Consider the following 15,603-nt stretch of genomic DNA (forward strand, 5'->3'; position numbering starts at 1 on the left):
ATATTAAATATGGCCTAAGTTTAACATAATGAGGTAATATATTTAAAAGTAATCCCTGTGAGCAAAAACCTCGGGCTGCAGACCGTTCTGAACACTTAACTGTTTGTTCTACTCTGGCTACACTATGAAGTCATGGTGGATTTCTTTACATAGTCATCTGCTCCAGGCACTCAACTGCAAGTGTTTACATTACGTAGCCTACACTACTAAATGAAGCTACATGCTTACTTCAAGGAAACAAGTAATCTTCTTCTAAACTTATTCCTGCTGGAATATGTCCAGTTGTGATTATAAGATTTTATTGGTGACTTTTTATGGTAGAAATTGCTGCTGAATTGCATTAGTCATTTCCATAGCTTCAATTACGGCACAGAGACACCGAGAATTAGAAAATCCAGAAACACCGACCAGTCAGTGCTGGCTGGGCTTTGTCAGATGAAGACATAAAGAGACAGGCAATAAAACAGAGTGTCCTAAACAGAGGGTGAATAAATGTGTTTCAGCACAGACAATATTACAAAAATAGTGTTTTTTGACCATTAAAAAGCATGTAAACATGCTCTAGTAGAAACCTTAATTTCAAGCACGAGCCTGAAAATGAGCATAATACCCCAAACAAAACTTAAAATATTTTCTCTCTGTCTCTCGTTTGAATACATTCGCTTGCATATTGTATGTAGTTACTTGTGGGACACATGTATTTGGGCTTTGGCTTTATTGGGTTTAGTGGCTAATTTATACTCACTCTTCTTGCTTTTTTATGTGTAGTAGTACTTGATTTTTAAATGTGATACATTTGTTGTTAAGGCTGCAATTAACAGTTATTTTCATTATTTATTTTCAAATCTTCTGAATATTTTCTCAATTAATCACTTTTCCTTTTGTGTACAAAATGTCAGAAGATAACAAAAACCACCATCACAGTTTCCCAGAGTCCAGTTTGACATCTGTAAATGCCTTGTTTTGTCCAAAACAAAACATATTCTGTTTGTAATGATATATATCAAAAAAGCACAGCTGAAGCAATTTGACTTTTGGCAGGACATGGATAGAGGGAAGGGTGTGACATTCACCGTTGTACTATATTTTAATTGTTTTCTGGTGCAGCATACACACAAAGCTTGAAAGAAGTGTTAAGTGTGACACATTACAGTATTAGACCGATAAATCCTTCTGTGGAGAGTCTGTCTGATATTTCAGTGAGTCACAGTGAATAAAAAAACATCAGTGACTTAAATAGGTCTCAGCTGAAAAAAGGCCAAAAATAAACTGCTGTATCACTGAATGAGGAGCTGAAATATACAGGAAGGTGTGTTTCAGCCTCTCAGGTTGTGTTCTGTGTTCGATGTCCTGCTCTGCAGTGTACAACAGTGTGTGAGTCCAAGGCTACCTTCCATTAATCACGCTGACCAACACTTAGAGACAGCTCTATATCGGAGCATGTGGGATAATGAGAACTGGGACACAAAGTTTATTTTTGTCCCTGGAAGTGGCACACACACTGTTTTTTTTGTTTTTTTTTAATCTTGAGAAATGCTCCGGCTGACATTGCTATTTTAGCCACACTGGCATCACCATCCTCCACCTCTCTGACTACAACTGCCACACCCGTCTGATTGCCCTTCACTTCCTGTAATTAGCCTCCTGCCTCCTTATCGCCACTGGAAACCAGCAGTGACAGGAAATTGTTTGATGATGAGAGCGCTACCCTCCAGTAAATCTCCCGCAGATTTAGGTGCCTAGAAAGCTCTCTTACAAAATCTTCAAAAGCCACATGCAAAGCTTAGTGAGTGTGTTTCCGCTCCGTGCCTCTGGCTCTCGCTCAGTCTCTCCAGGTCGACATCTGTTTGCCCTGCGGCAGGAAGCTTCATTACCCTCATTGGCAACCTGTGCTGCCAATCTGCTATAATGAGTCTGTACAACTTCAGGGCAGCCAAGCCTGACTCTCCCTCTTTCTCTCTCCCCGCTCAGGTGATAGCCAAGCGTGGCCGTGAGTACATCCTGAGGCATATCCCGAACATGCACAAAGACCAGTTTGCTCTCACGGCTTCTGAGGCGCACCTCAAATACATTAAGGAGTGTGCCCAGCTCGATGACGTCACAGTCCACTACTACAGACTCTACAAGGTGAGGAAAAGAGCACAGGAGCAGATGTAATGCAGCTACAGAAGATATGTCTTGTACAAGTCCAACACAGATAGCATTATTGTTTCTAATGAATCACTACGTGCAGATATCAACACTGGCTTCTAAATTCTGTTGGCAAAGGGAGCATTTGATGTATTTATTAGATTTCAGGTTATTCTGCTACATCAGAATTGACCAGAGCGTCACCTGATCTATACTTTATCTGCTCTATTTCAACAGGACAAGAAGGAAGTGGAGGCATCTCTTACATTGGGACTGACTTTACGTGGTATCCAAATATTTCAGGTAATTCATGTTTCTTTTTCTTCCTTTTTTTGAGATAATAGTCAGGTTTACTTGCAAATATAGTGCTAATTTTAACCAAACTTTGAGAAAACAGGAAAAAGTTATGTTATGTGAATATTTGGAGTTGGTTTGTTGATGGGTGGTGCTGATCAGAAAAAGAGGGCACAACGAGATGACGTGATGAAAAGAGGACCAGTCAAGCCAACAAAGGATGTTTAATAATGGCGAGCACACTGGACAATGGAAACAGAGTTTTGGACAACTAATGTTACAGCCATGAGCTCTTGGAAGTGTTCTGGTAACAGCTCTGTGTGCTCATACATAAGCGTGTAAAAAGTCATCCAGGACAACGAAGAGAGCTTGCAGTGGCCTATGCAATGACATAATCATAATCACATAATCATTTATTTGCTGAATCTGTTTCCATTGTATTTGCTTGCCTTTTATCGATACACCAACTCTTCTACCTCTACAAAGTGCAAAGACTTTTTTTACAATATTTCAAGATGATATTCAGATTTCTTACTTTTCCACTCAGGTTTTCTTTTTTGTGCCCAATTTGCAAATCAGGTGCATGGAAATGTACTTATGGATGCCTGATTAGACTTTTTTTCCTGCCTTACGTATTTCTTATCTCTGAAAAAAGAGCACTGCAAATATATATATATTTTTTTGCCTACTGCATTGACTCCTAAAAGTCTTATTTTTGTACAATGTGAAAAAATTATTTCAACTTCTTTAAAGACATTTCTAGAAGAAAAAAATTGTGTCTTTTATTTTTTTAAATACTGTTATTATTAAACATTACATTATAAATTGATTATCTTTGTATGTCTAAAATTTGCATTTTGAAGATTTAAACATTGTCGCAGGACTATTTTTCACTATTTTCTAACCTATTAAAGCTGTAGTCAGTAACTAATGACAATATTTTTTTGTCATATTTGCTGAAGCTGTAACTACATTCACACAGGAATACATGAGACATATAATCTGTGAAAAAAATCCAAAAGTTTTACTAAAACAATTCAATACTTAACATAAACAAGTATAAAAAAATCTTACTCCATTTGTGGATTTTTTTTTACTCGTTTTAAACAACAAAACAGACAAAGTTAATTCTAAAGATGGAGATTTTTCACAGTGTGGTGCAGCCCTGTTGTCATTGTATCTTTGTTGTATTTTTAGTCGGCTGAAAAGAATCTCCGTACCTGTAATTACTGACTTTGTTTGTGGTCCTGTGTTTGCAGAATGTGGGGTCCGTGAGGCAGCTTTTATACGACTTCCCCTGGACCAACGTGGGAAAACTGGTATTTGTGGTGAGTCAGATGCCCCATCACAACTGTTTCTCAACACATTTTTCTTAGGAGGTACAGTTTGCTTTCTATACTCATTCCAGCGATGACGAAATCCAAAGCATCCCCCTGGCTTACGGCGATGTTTTTGAAAGCCTAGCTCTTGCTCAGGGTCGTGGAAATTTTTACGCAAGGCTTCTTTTCTCCACACTGCTGTTTTATCTTAGCCCTGCAAGTCCTCTGGAACTAATCAGGGATTTAGGAAGACTTTCCCCGCATGCACACACACACACACACAAACGCACTGTATACTGTATACATATTTTTATGTAATCAGCAGCAGGACTTTCTCCCATATGATATACGTGCCTCTTGATTTATTCATTTTATCAATTATCGCTGGTGTCCTTGTGCCCTTTAAAGGAAATCCTGGTAAATCTTCTCATCTGTGCTCTGACTCAGCCTGTCGTTAAGCTGAGCGCAGCAGTCGGTTAATTTGCTTCCATAGGGTTCCTGTTATCGCAGGAAGGCAGAGAAACTTACTATATATCTGTTTCACTCTGACGGCTGCATGCTCACTGCCAGTCGGCTATTAATCACAATCCAGAGGGGTCATTATTGCTTATCACTGCTGTTGCACAAAAACAAGCCCCTGTGACTCTATTTTTGTCTATGTCTTTATTTTTATACGATTGAAGGGACTTTTTAAGCAGCTTTAAGGCAGCTGAGAAACTTGCTTTGTCGTCCCAGAAGGTTTTGTGGTGAGCTTTGCTTTGGCCCTTATTTTGGCGCAAACAGCTGTCGCATCTGCCACGCAGTTCACGGTGAAGACATCCTGTTTTCCTCATTCTTGTGTTTTTTTCCGGTGTCTGCTGTCTGCAGCGTCGTGAGAGTGAACCGCTGTGGTTTAACTGTGGATGTGAAGGGCCTCTCGTGGCCCTGTCCCACCCTTCTCCTGAATAACAGGCTTTCTCCTCCACCCCACCCACGAGTCACGTCATCCAACACCGCGGCCACCACGGCTGCAGCTCCGGGCCGAGCGAGCCAGCGCGCGGAGCAGGGCGGAGGGACGTGTGGGTCAATAAACACCAGATGTTGCAACGGTTTCAGGGGGATTTTCTATTCAGGATATTTGGCCGGGATATTTAGCTCGTCTTTGTATCAAGGTTCAAATGAAGGAGGAGCACTTTTTTTTGTTTCTGAGTGTTTCTGATGCAATAAGAGAAAACAGTTATTTATTTGCTTCTCCTGAGCCTGTAAGAGTTTCATCTTCTCCTGGAGAGCTGAACTGAAGTAATCATCCTTGTGTCCCATGACGTTGGCTCTAAAACTCTGCCTCGACCTCGCCGGCGGCTTCTCTGGTTAATGCTGAGCTTGTTGAGGGATTGTTGGATGAAATCAGCCCTGTGGGTGATGCTGGGAGTTTTCGATGTGTGTGGCCTGTTAGGGAGGTTTAGTTGGAAGGAGTAAGTTGTCCAGCTGTCCTAAGCAGAGAATTTAGATGGACTGACCACATGTACTGCATGAAATAAGAAACTTTTCTAAGTGGCGTCTGAACACCTTTTAATAACCTGCCACTCGACACCAGCCTGCTGCTGTGTGTTTTTGGTCTGGATTAGAGTTACCACCAGCAGGGAAGCTTTCAGATTTTGAATTATCTTTAACTATTTTTACCCCAAGAGCCTGATAAATGCTGGTTGCATAAAAATGCACCCTTTGTTCTTGGTAACTAAAGTCAGTCACTCCACACAAACATCAAAGAAATGCATTAGTGCACAAACAAGGAGTTCCTCTAGCTAATGCATCATGACTTTCCATGATACAGACTTGGCAACAACAACTTAAGGCAAACAAAAAGAAAGATTCAGATGTATGTCACATTCGTGTTGTTTAGGAAAGATTCCCATTTTTACGACCTGCAAATATTTAAACCATCAGAGGCTTGTATGAGGCGTGAGGGTTACACATACTATGCTTTGCAAACAGCTCCATATCAAAAATAAATTGGGTTTAATTACCTTTCATGATGGGATTTGGCTGATATGAGGAGTCCATGTGTGTTTGGTTTTCAGGCAGGTCCATATTGTTTGACAAACTAAAATAGAGTTTTTAGAAAAATCAGTTTCCCTGTGCTTATTGTGACTTGAGTGTTTTGATTTGCAAGTCAGAAAGCTTGATGACAGTAATCGTGATATGACACGAGTGCAGCAGAAGGCCACAGTTACCAGACTCTCTTACTTAAAACATGATGGGAACTGTGGTGCCGACACTCAGAACATTTGATCCTTTATGGAAATAAGAAAAACAAAACTAGAAGTCTTGCCATGAAAATATTCTGTTTTTTTAATTGCACAATCAGTAATTCATGTTTGACAGTACTGATGTTTGGTTCCCACTGGATGTGGAAGCACTGCGCAGCGCGCCAATTTGCCGCAGATTGCTGCCCACTTTGTTTTGGCGCCCATGTTAACCATTTGTGCTGTTCACACGAAACGTGCTGCAGCCCCACGTTACTCAGTCTCGGCATCTGGTCTTCTTTTTTCACAAACCGCAAACAAACCTGGCAAGAAAACACATTGAAAACCTATTATAAACTATATATTTATGCATATTATACTGTATATGGCATCAATTATCTGAATATGATAAATAATAAACTATACACCCCATGCTTCCACATTTTTGTCAGTTGTGTCTAAACACAGAGAGAGAGAGAGAGATTTCAGGGGACACAAGCAAAAAGACAGCGCTCTCCATGTGATTAAAACAGATCGGGGGAGCAGAATCATTTGCTGACCAGCGCGGAGAAAAGCATTTCTGGTGTGAATGGCCAGACTTTTGACATATCGGGGCACTTTGGAGTCTAGTATGAACATGACATAAGGCTCTTTAATGTCATTCTCACATCCCTGTAACACACACACACACACACACACTCTCTCCTCTGTCCTGAAATAGACATTTTTGTGTCAAAAACAGGCAAAACTATTTAAAAATGCATAAAACCTACGTAAAAATGTCCAAAAACATATTTAGTACTGCTGATTTCTGAGTCGTGTAACTTATATGCATATTCGTAGCAAAGACATGTAGGAAATAAAAGCATTGAAAACTACAGTGAAAACAAAACAAAAACAGCCAAGGGTACAAAAAGATAAGCTCACCACGCAGAATAGAGATTTCTTGCAGCATTTCTATAAATATATACATAAACTGTACAGTTTCCCACTATGATTTATAAGGTACTTTATCTATCTAACCTGTTCTGCTTCACTCAGTTTGCCTCATTCACACGTACTCGCTGCGCAGTATGATTTCAGTGTTTTACTGGTGACCAGGAGGAGTTGCAGCGGGGCAGTTTGAGGTTTAAGACAAATACTTTTCTTCATATTCCCACCCAGGGTTTTCCTGCAGGTCCGCAGATTTGGACAGGAAGCCTTTGAGCTCCAAAGATTTCTCTCTCCAGAGAAAAACCTTTTTTTATAGGACAGCCACTGTCCATGAACAAATGTATAATGTGCTTCCTTATCTATGTACAGGCTTTAAACCAACCAGGATTAAGTTGGTTTCTTTACAAACTTCTGGTTAAATAAAGTGTAAGCTCAGTCTTGCGGTCAGAAATGTGCAGCTCTTTGCATTTTCCAGGCCTTTAAACCCACCCGTCGCCTTTGAAAGTCCAAACCCTTGCAGAAATGTTTATAGGTCTGTATTGAAAACAACCCCACTGACACTAAAGACAGCTGTTATTGGGTCTAGCTTTTGCCAAAATGCGCAGGAGAAAGGCCAGACCCACCATTTTAGTTTTTCCATGCATTCAGCCAACATGTCTTCTCCCTGGAAAATCATCAAAACTGCTCAAAAATGTTCAGTTTCAGAGTCTGTAGGAAGAAATGAAGAACAGATACATGGAATGATGGTTGCATTGTGTTTGGCCACAGAACAGTTTGCAAGAACAGACATTGGTCCCCTCTGAGTTTTGCCTTCTGGCCTTTCTTACACTTCATCATTATTTCAAATCCACATTCCTATTTCTTAATCTCACATTATGAACTGCTGTAAATCACAGAGTCCTGTAATCAGTATTCATGCTTTTCTTCTTCTTCTTCATCTTATGCTCTCTCAGGGGAAGAAGTTTGAGATCCTTCCTGACGGTCTGCCCTCGGCCCGTAAACTCATCTACTACACAGGTTGTCCCTTACGCTCTCGTCACCTCCTGCAGCTGCTCAGCAACAGCCACCGGCTCTACATGAACCTGCAGCCAGTTCTCAAACAAGTCAGACGGTTGGAGGAAAACGAAGGTATTTTCCAGCAATTTCATATTCACTTCTTATCTTTTCTAACATTGTGCGCCAAAACACAATGCCACAAAAGATGTAAACCTCAATATTTCAGTTTAACACTACAGGAAAAACTCATTGTGCAGCCACTTTGCCAAAAGTATAACAGAGAAAGGACCAGCAGCTGTTCACAGCCCAAAAAAAGTGCAACACAACCTACTGTAAAATGCCAAATTGTCATTTTTCTTCCATGTATATATATGTGCTGTATGTGAGTCATTATTTTGAATTCTCGGTCATAAAAACTAAAGTGCGTCTGTGTTCGGCTTATTTCAGAGAAGAAGCAGTACAGGGAGTCGTACATCAGTGACGCTCTCGAACTGGACATGGACCACCTGGACAAACGTTCCCGGGCCAGCGGCAGCAGCGCGGGGAGCATGTCTCATCACAAACGCTTGTCCCGCCACTCCACGACCAGCCACGGCAGTTCACACACCTCCGGCATCGAGACGGACAGCTTCAGGGCCCCGGGTCAGGCCCCGCACAGGCCCCTACGAACCTGCAGCTCGTCCACAACCAGTCACGGGAGCTCGCACACCTCTGGCATCGAGAGCAGCGGCAAGGAGCGCATACTCGATGATGACGGTAAGAGAAGAGATTCGTTACTGAGTTTATGTTTCATTTAAAATTATACACAGACAATTGGCAAATATTTAAAAATAGTCAAGACCATCAAAATTTCTTGTGAGCAGAAATATAAATATCATAATTGTAAACCTGTTACAATGTATAAAATTGCATATTACCAGATAAAAACTGCAGTTTTTGTTCCTGCAGAAATTGAGATGCTGGTGGACGACCCTAAAGACTACGAGGAGCTTCATGAGATGGCTCTGGACCAGGAGCTTTGTATCCACATCACTGAGGACATGTTGACCATGTCGCCTGATCAAACCAACGGATACTCAGGTATAGATGCTGTCTCACTGTTTCTGCTCTACTTTGTTTATTTACATCTTAAACGTTTAGTTAAGACTCCTCCAGGGCGTGCAGAATGTAAATAGTGTTTAAGTCATAGTTTTTCAGCTTCATGAGTGAGTCAAAGCCACAGCGTGCAGACAGAAAACATAACAGACGACCATAAAGAAGCATCGGCGATTGCACTGAGGAGTTGTTTCATACTGAAGCTAAATGTCATCATCTGTTCTCCCCAGGACTGATAGTAAAAGACGTCAGCTCCTCCACCTCCAGCTCCTCTGAAACTGTCGTCAAGATGAGAGGACAGAGCATCGAGTCTCTGCCGCAGGTAATGCATGGCTTTCACAGCAGCTTGTGCACCTTTATCAGCACAATACACAAAAACATGGCAACATCCGAAGACTTCAAATAATGAAGTATGTCGATGGATGTTCAAAACATCAGCAGGTTTATTTCTATTGCAGCCACCGCACTAGCCCTCATTATGTCCAATCAAAGGAGACGTAGGCGTGTAATGGGAGCAGTAATGGAAAGGCAATCCCTCATAGTGGGAGCTACAATGTATGAGGGTTTTTCTAGGAGATAATAATTCACCATTTCACAGAGGAGTTATGGATTCAAAACTTCAGATGAGTTATGCGATGCAGTAACAGCTCTGGTGGTGCCTGCTGCATCATGAGGGAGCCAGTTCCTACTGACAAGCACATAGCATCACATGACCTATAAAAGCAAAATTTCACTTTCCATTTCACTTTTTGTGATAAATGGGAGTTTTTGCTTTTTTTGTTTGATGTGCTTCCATTAGGCAAATTTTATATTTGCAATTTCAATTTGTGCAATTTGAGGAATAATGGAAAACTGCCAACAGTCGTCTCGTTAACCCCCTGTTTGTAAGCATTTGCTATGTTTTACAAGCTCTCTTAGTTTTTCAGTCTAATAAATACATGAATAAACAAGTCTTTTAATGCCACAATCATAAAACACAAGCAAATTAGCGTACCTTTCAGTCTTTCAGCCAGAATCGGCTCCCTGCAAGTCGGTAGTTTGCTCACCACTTTAAGCTAAACTTAGCTGCAGAGTTGCACTCATATTCGACTCAGTGTGTGTGTGTGTGTGTGTGTGTGTGTGTGTGTGTGTGTGTGTGTGTGTGTGTGTGTGTGTGTGTGTGTGTGTGTGTGTGTGCGCGCGCGCGCTACTATAGACTGTGTATGCTACCAGCTGCTAACCAGAGTCTGTTGCTTTGCAACTGCTCGCTCATTCCTCAGCTTGATGCTTTTATCTTTATTCATTTATTTCAGTTCAAACCTGGCTGGGTATTTTCTGTACATATTTTTCTGTGGTGTGACAAATTTAGAAAACACATTTTATTTTTGCTTTACCAGAACCTTTAGGTGACTCCCACTACAAAGTATTAGTTCACAGTAACTGTAACTATATTCTTTCATTCACTTTGTGAATTTAGCAACAAGTGGGACGTCAGCAGATTTTTTTGTTTAGTCTCAGATTTACATTGCAGCTGGCGAGTCACAACGTGTTGTTACATTTTGGAGGAGGCACATGGCAGCTACAGCAGCTACTTTAGTGCCTTAATGCAGAACTATAAATCAAGTTTAAAGCAGAAGTTAAAGTACAGGAGGGAAAGTTAATTACAATGTGACTCCTGGACAATATTTAACATCAGTGATTGATGAGCGTTAACGGTGTAAACATTTCTGACGGTTGGCTCGAACTCATTCACATTTTTCTTGTTTTATTTGTTTTCCATCCGCAGACGTCTGCGTGCAGGAAGCCTCAATCTTCGACCGACCGACACAGCCAGTCTCTGGACGACGTCCGGCTCTACCAGAAAGACTGCCTGCAGTGGGCGGAGCTCTGCCAGGACACCGCCCACAGCTACACGTTTGGCTGCGCGCAGGAGTTGAGCGACGGCGGCGGCTATCAGAGCCTCGCCGATCAGCGCGCCGGCATGCTCGGCGAGCAACACCCGTTTCCCATCAAGAGAACCAACAAATACTTCTCCCTGGACCTGACCAGCGACGAGGTCCCCGAGTTCGTGGTGTGACTGAGGCGGACAGAGGCGACCTCAGGGTGACCTTTTCGCTCCGATGTGGAGATGTTTCAGCCCTCAGGGAACGAGGCGAGAGAGGAGTGTTGGAGAGGGGGTTTCTAGGGTGAAAACTGGCAACATGTTGGCGGTCCCACTTCAGACGAATAACACAAAATAAACAAACATGCAGGCTGAAAAGGGAACTTCAAGAACAGACACTGGGTTCAAGAGAAATCCTTCAAACGTAACCCGAGCTGCTCCCACGTATGAAAGGAAACAAAAGGGATCGTGTCATCTTCTTTAAAAAAAACATTTTTATTCAAATCTGTCTCCTCCAATCTGGTTTCAATAACCGCACGTTGTGCTTGCCTGCTTTATAAAGTCGTAAACAGACTGCGTGTGCGTGCGTGTAGGCTTACAGCAGACAGAGACTCGTGCACAGACATGAAGAGCATATCAAAGATTTTCTCTGGAGGACACAAAGGACAAAATCTCTCTGAGCTACGAACCAAAGACAAGAAAAGGAAACTTTTTCTCGCTGTGTGCAGCCATGATGAAAACATTTAGTGGGAGGGAAGAAGAACCAAAATCCTCAGAGAGGAAGCAGCCTTGGTTTCGTCTTCGGTGTGCCAACTCCCCCGCCCCTCTCGGACTGGACTCTTAATCATGTGAACACACACCCGACGTGCCTTCATCACACTATGCAGGTGTCAAACCCTCGCCTTGACAATCACGCACCCTCGCCGTGGATTTTAACGATCCAAGCCATCAGAATTCAAAACTAATTTTTTTAACGCTCACACTCTAAGACAGTTTTCAGCGTCTTAAATGTCAAAAAGACTCAAACTGTTTCATGTCCTGTGCACTCTGACTGAGTTTCCAGGGAGGAATGAGGTCGAGTCGGTTCCTACATGTCCTGACTTGCGTCGACTTTGCGGCCACAAAAGCTTCCCTGTAATCTAGACTCAAAATGGAGCCCGAATGGCTGTCGGCCAAAACAAACCGTACATTTTGATGCAAACATGTACGTCGTCCTTTCTGCTCGGTTGTCTTTTACTCGTGATGTCTTCTGTTTCATTTCATCCATCGTTTTAAACTGGAATTGTCACTTTTTTTTTTCCATCCTCTCGTTTTACCTGAACTCTCTTTACATGTTGCGTTTTTGGATGAACTGTCCAGACTTGTGTATGTCGAACAGTTATTCTGATGTCATTCAGTATTACAAGCAAATGTATGCGACAGTATTAAGGACGTGCGGTGTTGGCGCTGAACAAGAAAGACTGGTTTTATCATTTTTAATCTCACAGTAAGATTCAAGAGAAGCTGAGAGGATGTCACAAGCTCTCATTTCTCAAAACACAATAAACAACTTGTTCGTATTCATAAATCATGCAGCTCAGACTCAAAGTGCCACAGTCACAGTGTCTGATGTCTGATGTCATTCAATAATGCTTTTTTAAGATACAACCATGTTTTTAGCTTTTCTGTCGTGAAAATACGACTCTTGTACTCGTTTGACGTTTCATCGTGACCACAAAGTTACAGTTTGATTTAAAAATTAAGATTATTTAGTTCTACGAACAACTTTCCAAGTGGTTGTAAAGATGCTTTAAGTTGAAAAACACTGATAGAAAAGGACCGGAGTCAGCTGTTTGTTAAAGGAATAGTTCCTCATATAGGGAAATACGTTTATCACTCTTTCTTGCTTAGATGAGAAGCTCGAAACCTCACGCATGTCGGTACACAAAATATGAAGTCACCGCGAGAAAACAATTTGCAGATTAATAAAGCGGAGTCGTACGGGGGTCTGATTTTCAGAACCCGACCCGCAGCATGCAGTACCACACCTGTCCCTCCGGCACGTTTAAAGTGACCGTTTTGGGACATTTCATGCATATAAAACAAAAATAAGATATTTAAAACTTTAATGAATATTTTCTGCTCATCTCATAATGTTGAGTCAGTAAGTAACACCTGATTTAAGCTGCTCTCATACTCCAGCTTGTGCAGAACACAGAGCCAGCACACAAAGTGAGCAGTCAGGGGATTAAAACATTAGTACAATTACTGTTATTGTTATTTTATTTTTTTAACTTTAAACAACAACAGCAAAAAGACAAAAGCGTATGCACACAACCAAAAAAATCCCACCCCAAATTAACACTCGACACCGCAATAAATACATTTTCAATTAAGAGAAAGTGAGAAAACAGATATGAAATAAATACATTCATCGTTTTAGTTTAATCTAATTATCGACCTGCAATCCAGTCTGTGTGTCCTTTTTCTGTTGCCCAGAACCAAACCGCGACATAAAAAATGAAGGCGTCGACCCGATGCAGGACTCTGGCACAAATGTTTTTTGTTCAAACTGTGCCGTTACTTGAGCTTTTGAAGTGTTCGGATTTTGTCACATTTGGACAGTCAGGCTCGCTTTTTCTCCCTGTTTCCAGTGTTTATGCTAAGCTAAGCTAACCATGAGGTAGCTTCATATTTTCAAGACATGAGAAGGATATCAATCTTCTCATCTAGTTTTCTGCAAGAAAGCGCCTAATGTCAGACTTTTTGCAAGTGTTTACTTTGCTCCGTGTCATCTGCAGACGCAGCGTCATGATTTTAACATTTAAAAGTATTTTGGTCGCCTGACACTATGAACTGAGAGAAGATTTGTTTTACCAATTTGTCTGTCAGCAAAAACAAACAAGTCACGTAATTTAACGTTTAGTCGCACTCCAGCTACTTTTTATTTACTCACCAAATGTAACTAAGACAAGCTGCGTGATGTGAAACTTTAGATCTCTGTTGTTTTTTTCGTCCCAGTTCATGTCTATTCAAACCCACAGTTTTAACAAGCTGACAATACAGCATCCGAACAAGACTTTAAAACAAACATTTATGTAACACATTACAAATACATGAGTTTGATACTGCTATGTAATTAAAAACAACTTCTATATTTCTTACAGTTTTATTTCTTTCGCTGTTTTAAACTTATAATTATTTCTACTCATTAATGGAAAATGTCATATTTTGATGGACAATGATGTTTCTTATATACAAACAGTATGTGTTAAGGTACATAGCCATACAGTCATAACCCATGTCCTTAAAGTCCTCATAACATGTTCTAACTTCATTTTCTGACTTCATTATATGGTCATACTTACACTGAGTAAGAGTCTGTATGTCTGCGTCCATAATCCTTTCTGTGAAAGGATCTCCCTTCAGGAAAAAATGAAAGATTTTTTTTGTCACCCTGTAGTTTAAAAAAAATGATTTGTTATTATGAAGTCTGGTCCGTGCCTTCTTGGTACTAATGCCCTCAATATTCAATAAAAAGGTACATTTATTTGCCAAAGTTCTGCTGTTTTGTGGTGATTTTAAAGTGGTGCTAAGTTACAGTTTATTTTCTTTTTGATTTTGCAAAAACAGTACAATAGAATATATGGAGAAAAAAAAGATATTCGGTTTCTTTGCGGCCTTTAACTCTTGAAATGAGGATTGACGTCAGTTTTCTTGCACAGCACTCAGATGCCTTTCACAAGTATTTAAACTTTTGAGCATGCAACTTTGCATGAAATGTCTTGCAAATTGAAAAAAAATGTCTAAAGTGAAAGAAAAAGTTAACTTGAAAATTTGTGTTAAAAAAGAGAGAGAAAAAACAAGAAAAATAGATATATATTTAATATTTGGTTACAGAAAAACATTTATTTTTATTTTTTACATTTTTATTTTATTTTAGCACTTTTTTCAGGTAATTTACTATTATTAATCTGATGCCTTTATTTTTTCAGTTTTCTCTCCAATAACATACATGCAATTCATATTCTGTATGTTTCACACTGAACACGTACTTTAAAAAAATAATTAATGTGGTTGTCAGATAATATTTTAATTTTGGTCCCAGTGGAGGTCCTGAAATCACTTCCCCAAAATGTTTGATTAGTGTGTGCTGCCCTCTGCTGTTTATTCATGATCATGTAATTTTCAGTTTGTCCTGAGGGTAGCGCTGTTGTCTCACACATGAGACAGCAGTGTTGTTCTTGTCCTCCTGTCACCTCCACTCTGAGCCACCTGTCCTCTTCAAGACATGATGCATCCGCCCAAACACACAAATAACCGTATTATGTAAGAAAAGTAGAAAAATAGTCCCGTAAATCTACATAAATAGGGCTTTTTTTAAACCCTTAATCATTGACTCCATCTTCTACAAGGCCACTGCTGTAGTTAGTCATGTTTTGTCACTGCTGTGGACTAAACTGTCTCTGCTACAAGGTCACTGGTTGAATATCATGTGTCCTCATTTGTCCTGTTGTATTTTTACTGTGTCTGCCAGGAAATACTCTTGAGATAAATAAAGTTTTTTGTTGTCGTTGCTGTGACAGTACTCTTAATTAGCTGTTATGTAAAAAAAAAAAAAAAAAAAAAAAAAAGATATTCATCAGAGAACTAAATACTGATACTGCTAAACTGGAACAGGTGAAGTAATGTTATAATAAGGTGTTGTAAGTGTGTTCCCCCATCAAATAGTTTTTCCCCATGTTAATGCATAGCTCCTGCCAAGTGGTTTGTT

At 40.4% G+C, this 15,603-nt stretch overlaps 1 protein-coding gene across 2 annotated transcripts in view; it reads left to right on the plus strand.

Moving 5' to 3' along the window:
* frmd6 (FERM domain containing 6) overlaps positions 1 to 14,388 on the plus strand; it is a 34,802-nt gene extending 20,414 nt beyond the window's left edge. For both annotated transcript variants that reach the window (XM_042500548.1, XM_042500547.1), the window contains exons 7-14: positions 1,972 to 2,127; positions 2,368 to 2,433; positions 3,684 to 3,752; positions 7,852 to 8,026; positions 8,342 to 8,650; positions 8,843 to 8,974; positions 9,220 to 9,311; positions 10,755 to 14,388. In XM_042500548.1, the coding sequence (XP_042356482.1) occupies positions 1,972 to 2,127; positions 2,368 to 2,433; positions 3,684 to 3,752; positions 7,852 to 8,026; positions 8,342 to 8,650; positions 8,843 to 8,974; positions 9,220 to 9,311; positions 10,755 to 11,045 (1,290 nt within the window). In that variant the 3' untranslated portion in view covers positions 11,046 to 14,388. The remainder of the gene's footprint in view (positions 1 to 1,971; positions 2,128 to 2,367; positions 2,434 to 3,683; positions 3,753 to 7,851; positions 8,027 to 8,341; positions 8,651 to 8,842; positions 8,975 to 9,219; positions 9,312 to 10,754) is intronic.
* The last annotated feature ends 1,215 nt before the right edge of the window (positions 14,389 to 15,603 follow it).

Source organism: Plectropomus leopardus, chromosome 14 (genome assembly GCF_008729295.1).
Source record: "Plectropomus leopardus isolate mb chromosome 14, YSFRI_Pleo_2.0, whole genome shotgun sequence".
NCBI classification, from domain to species: domain Eukaryota; kingdom Metazoa; phylum Chordata; class Actinopteri; order Perciformes; family Serranidae; genus Plectropomus; species Plectropomus leopardus.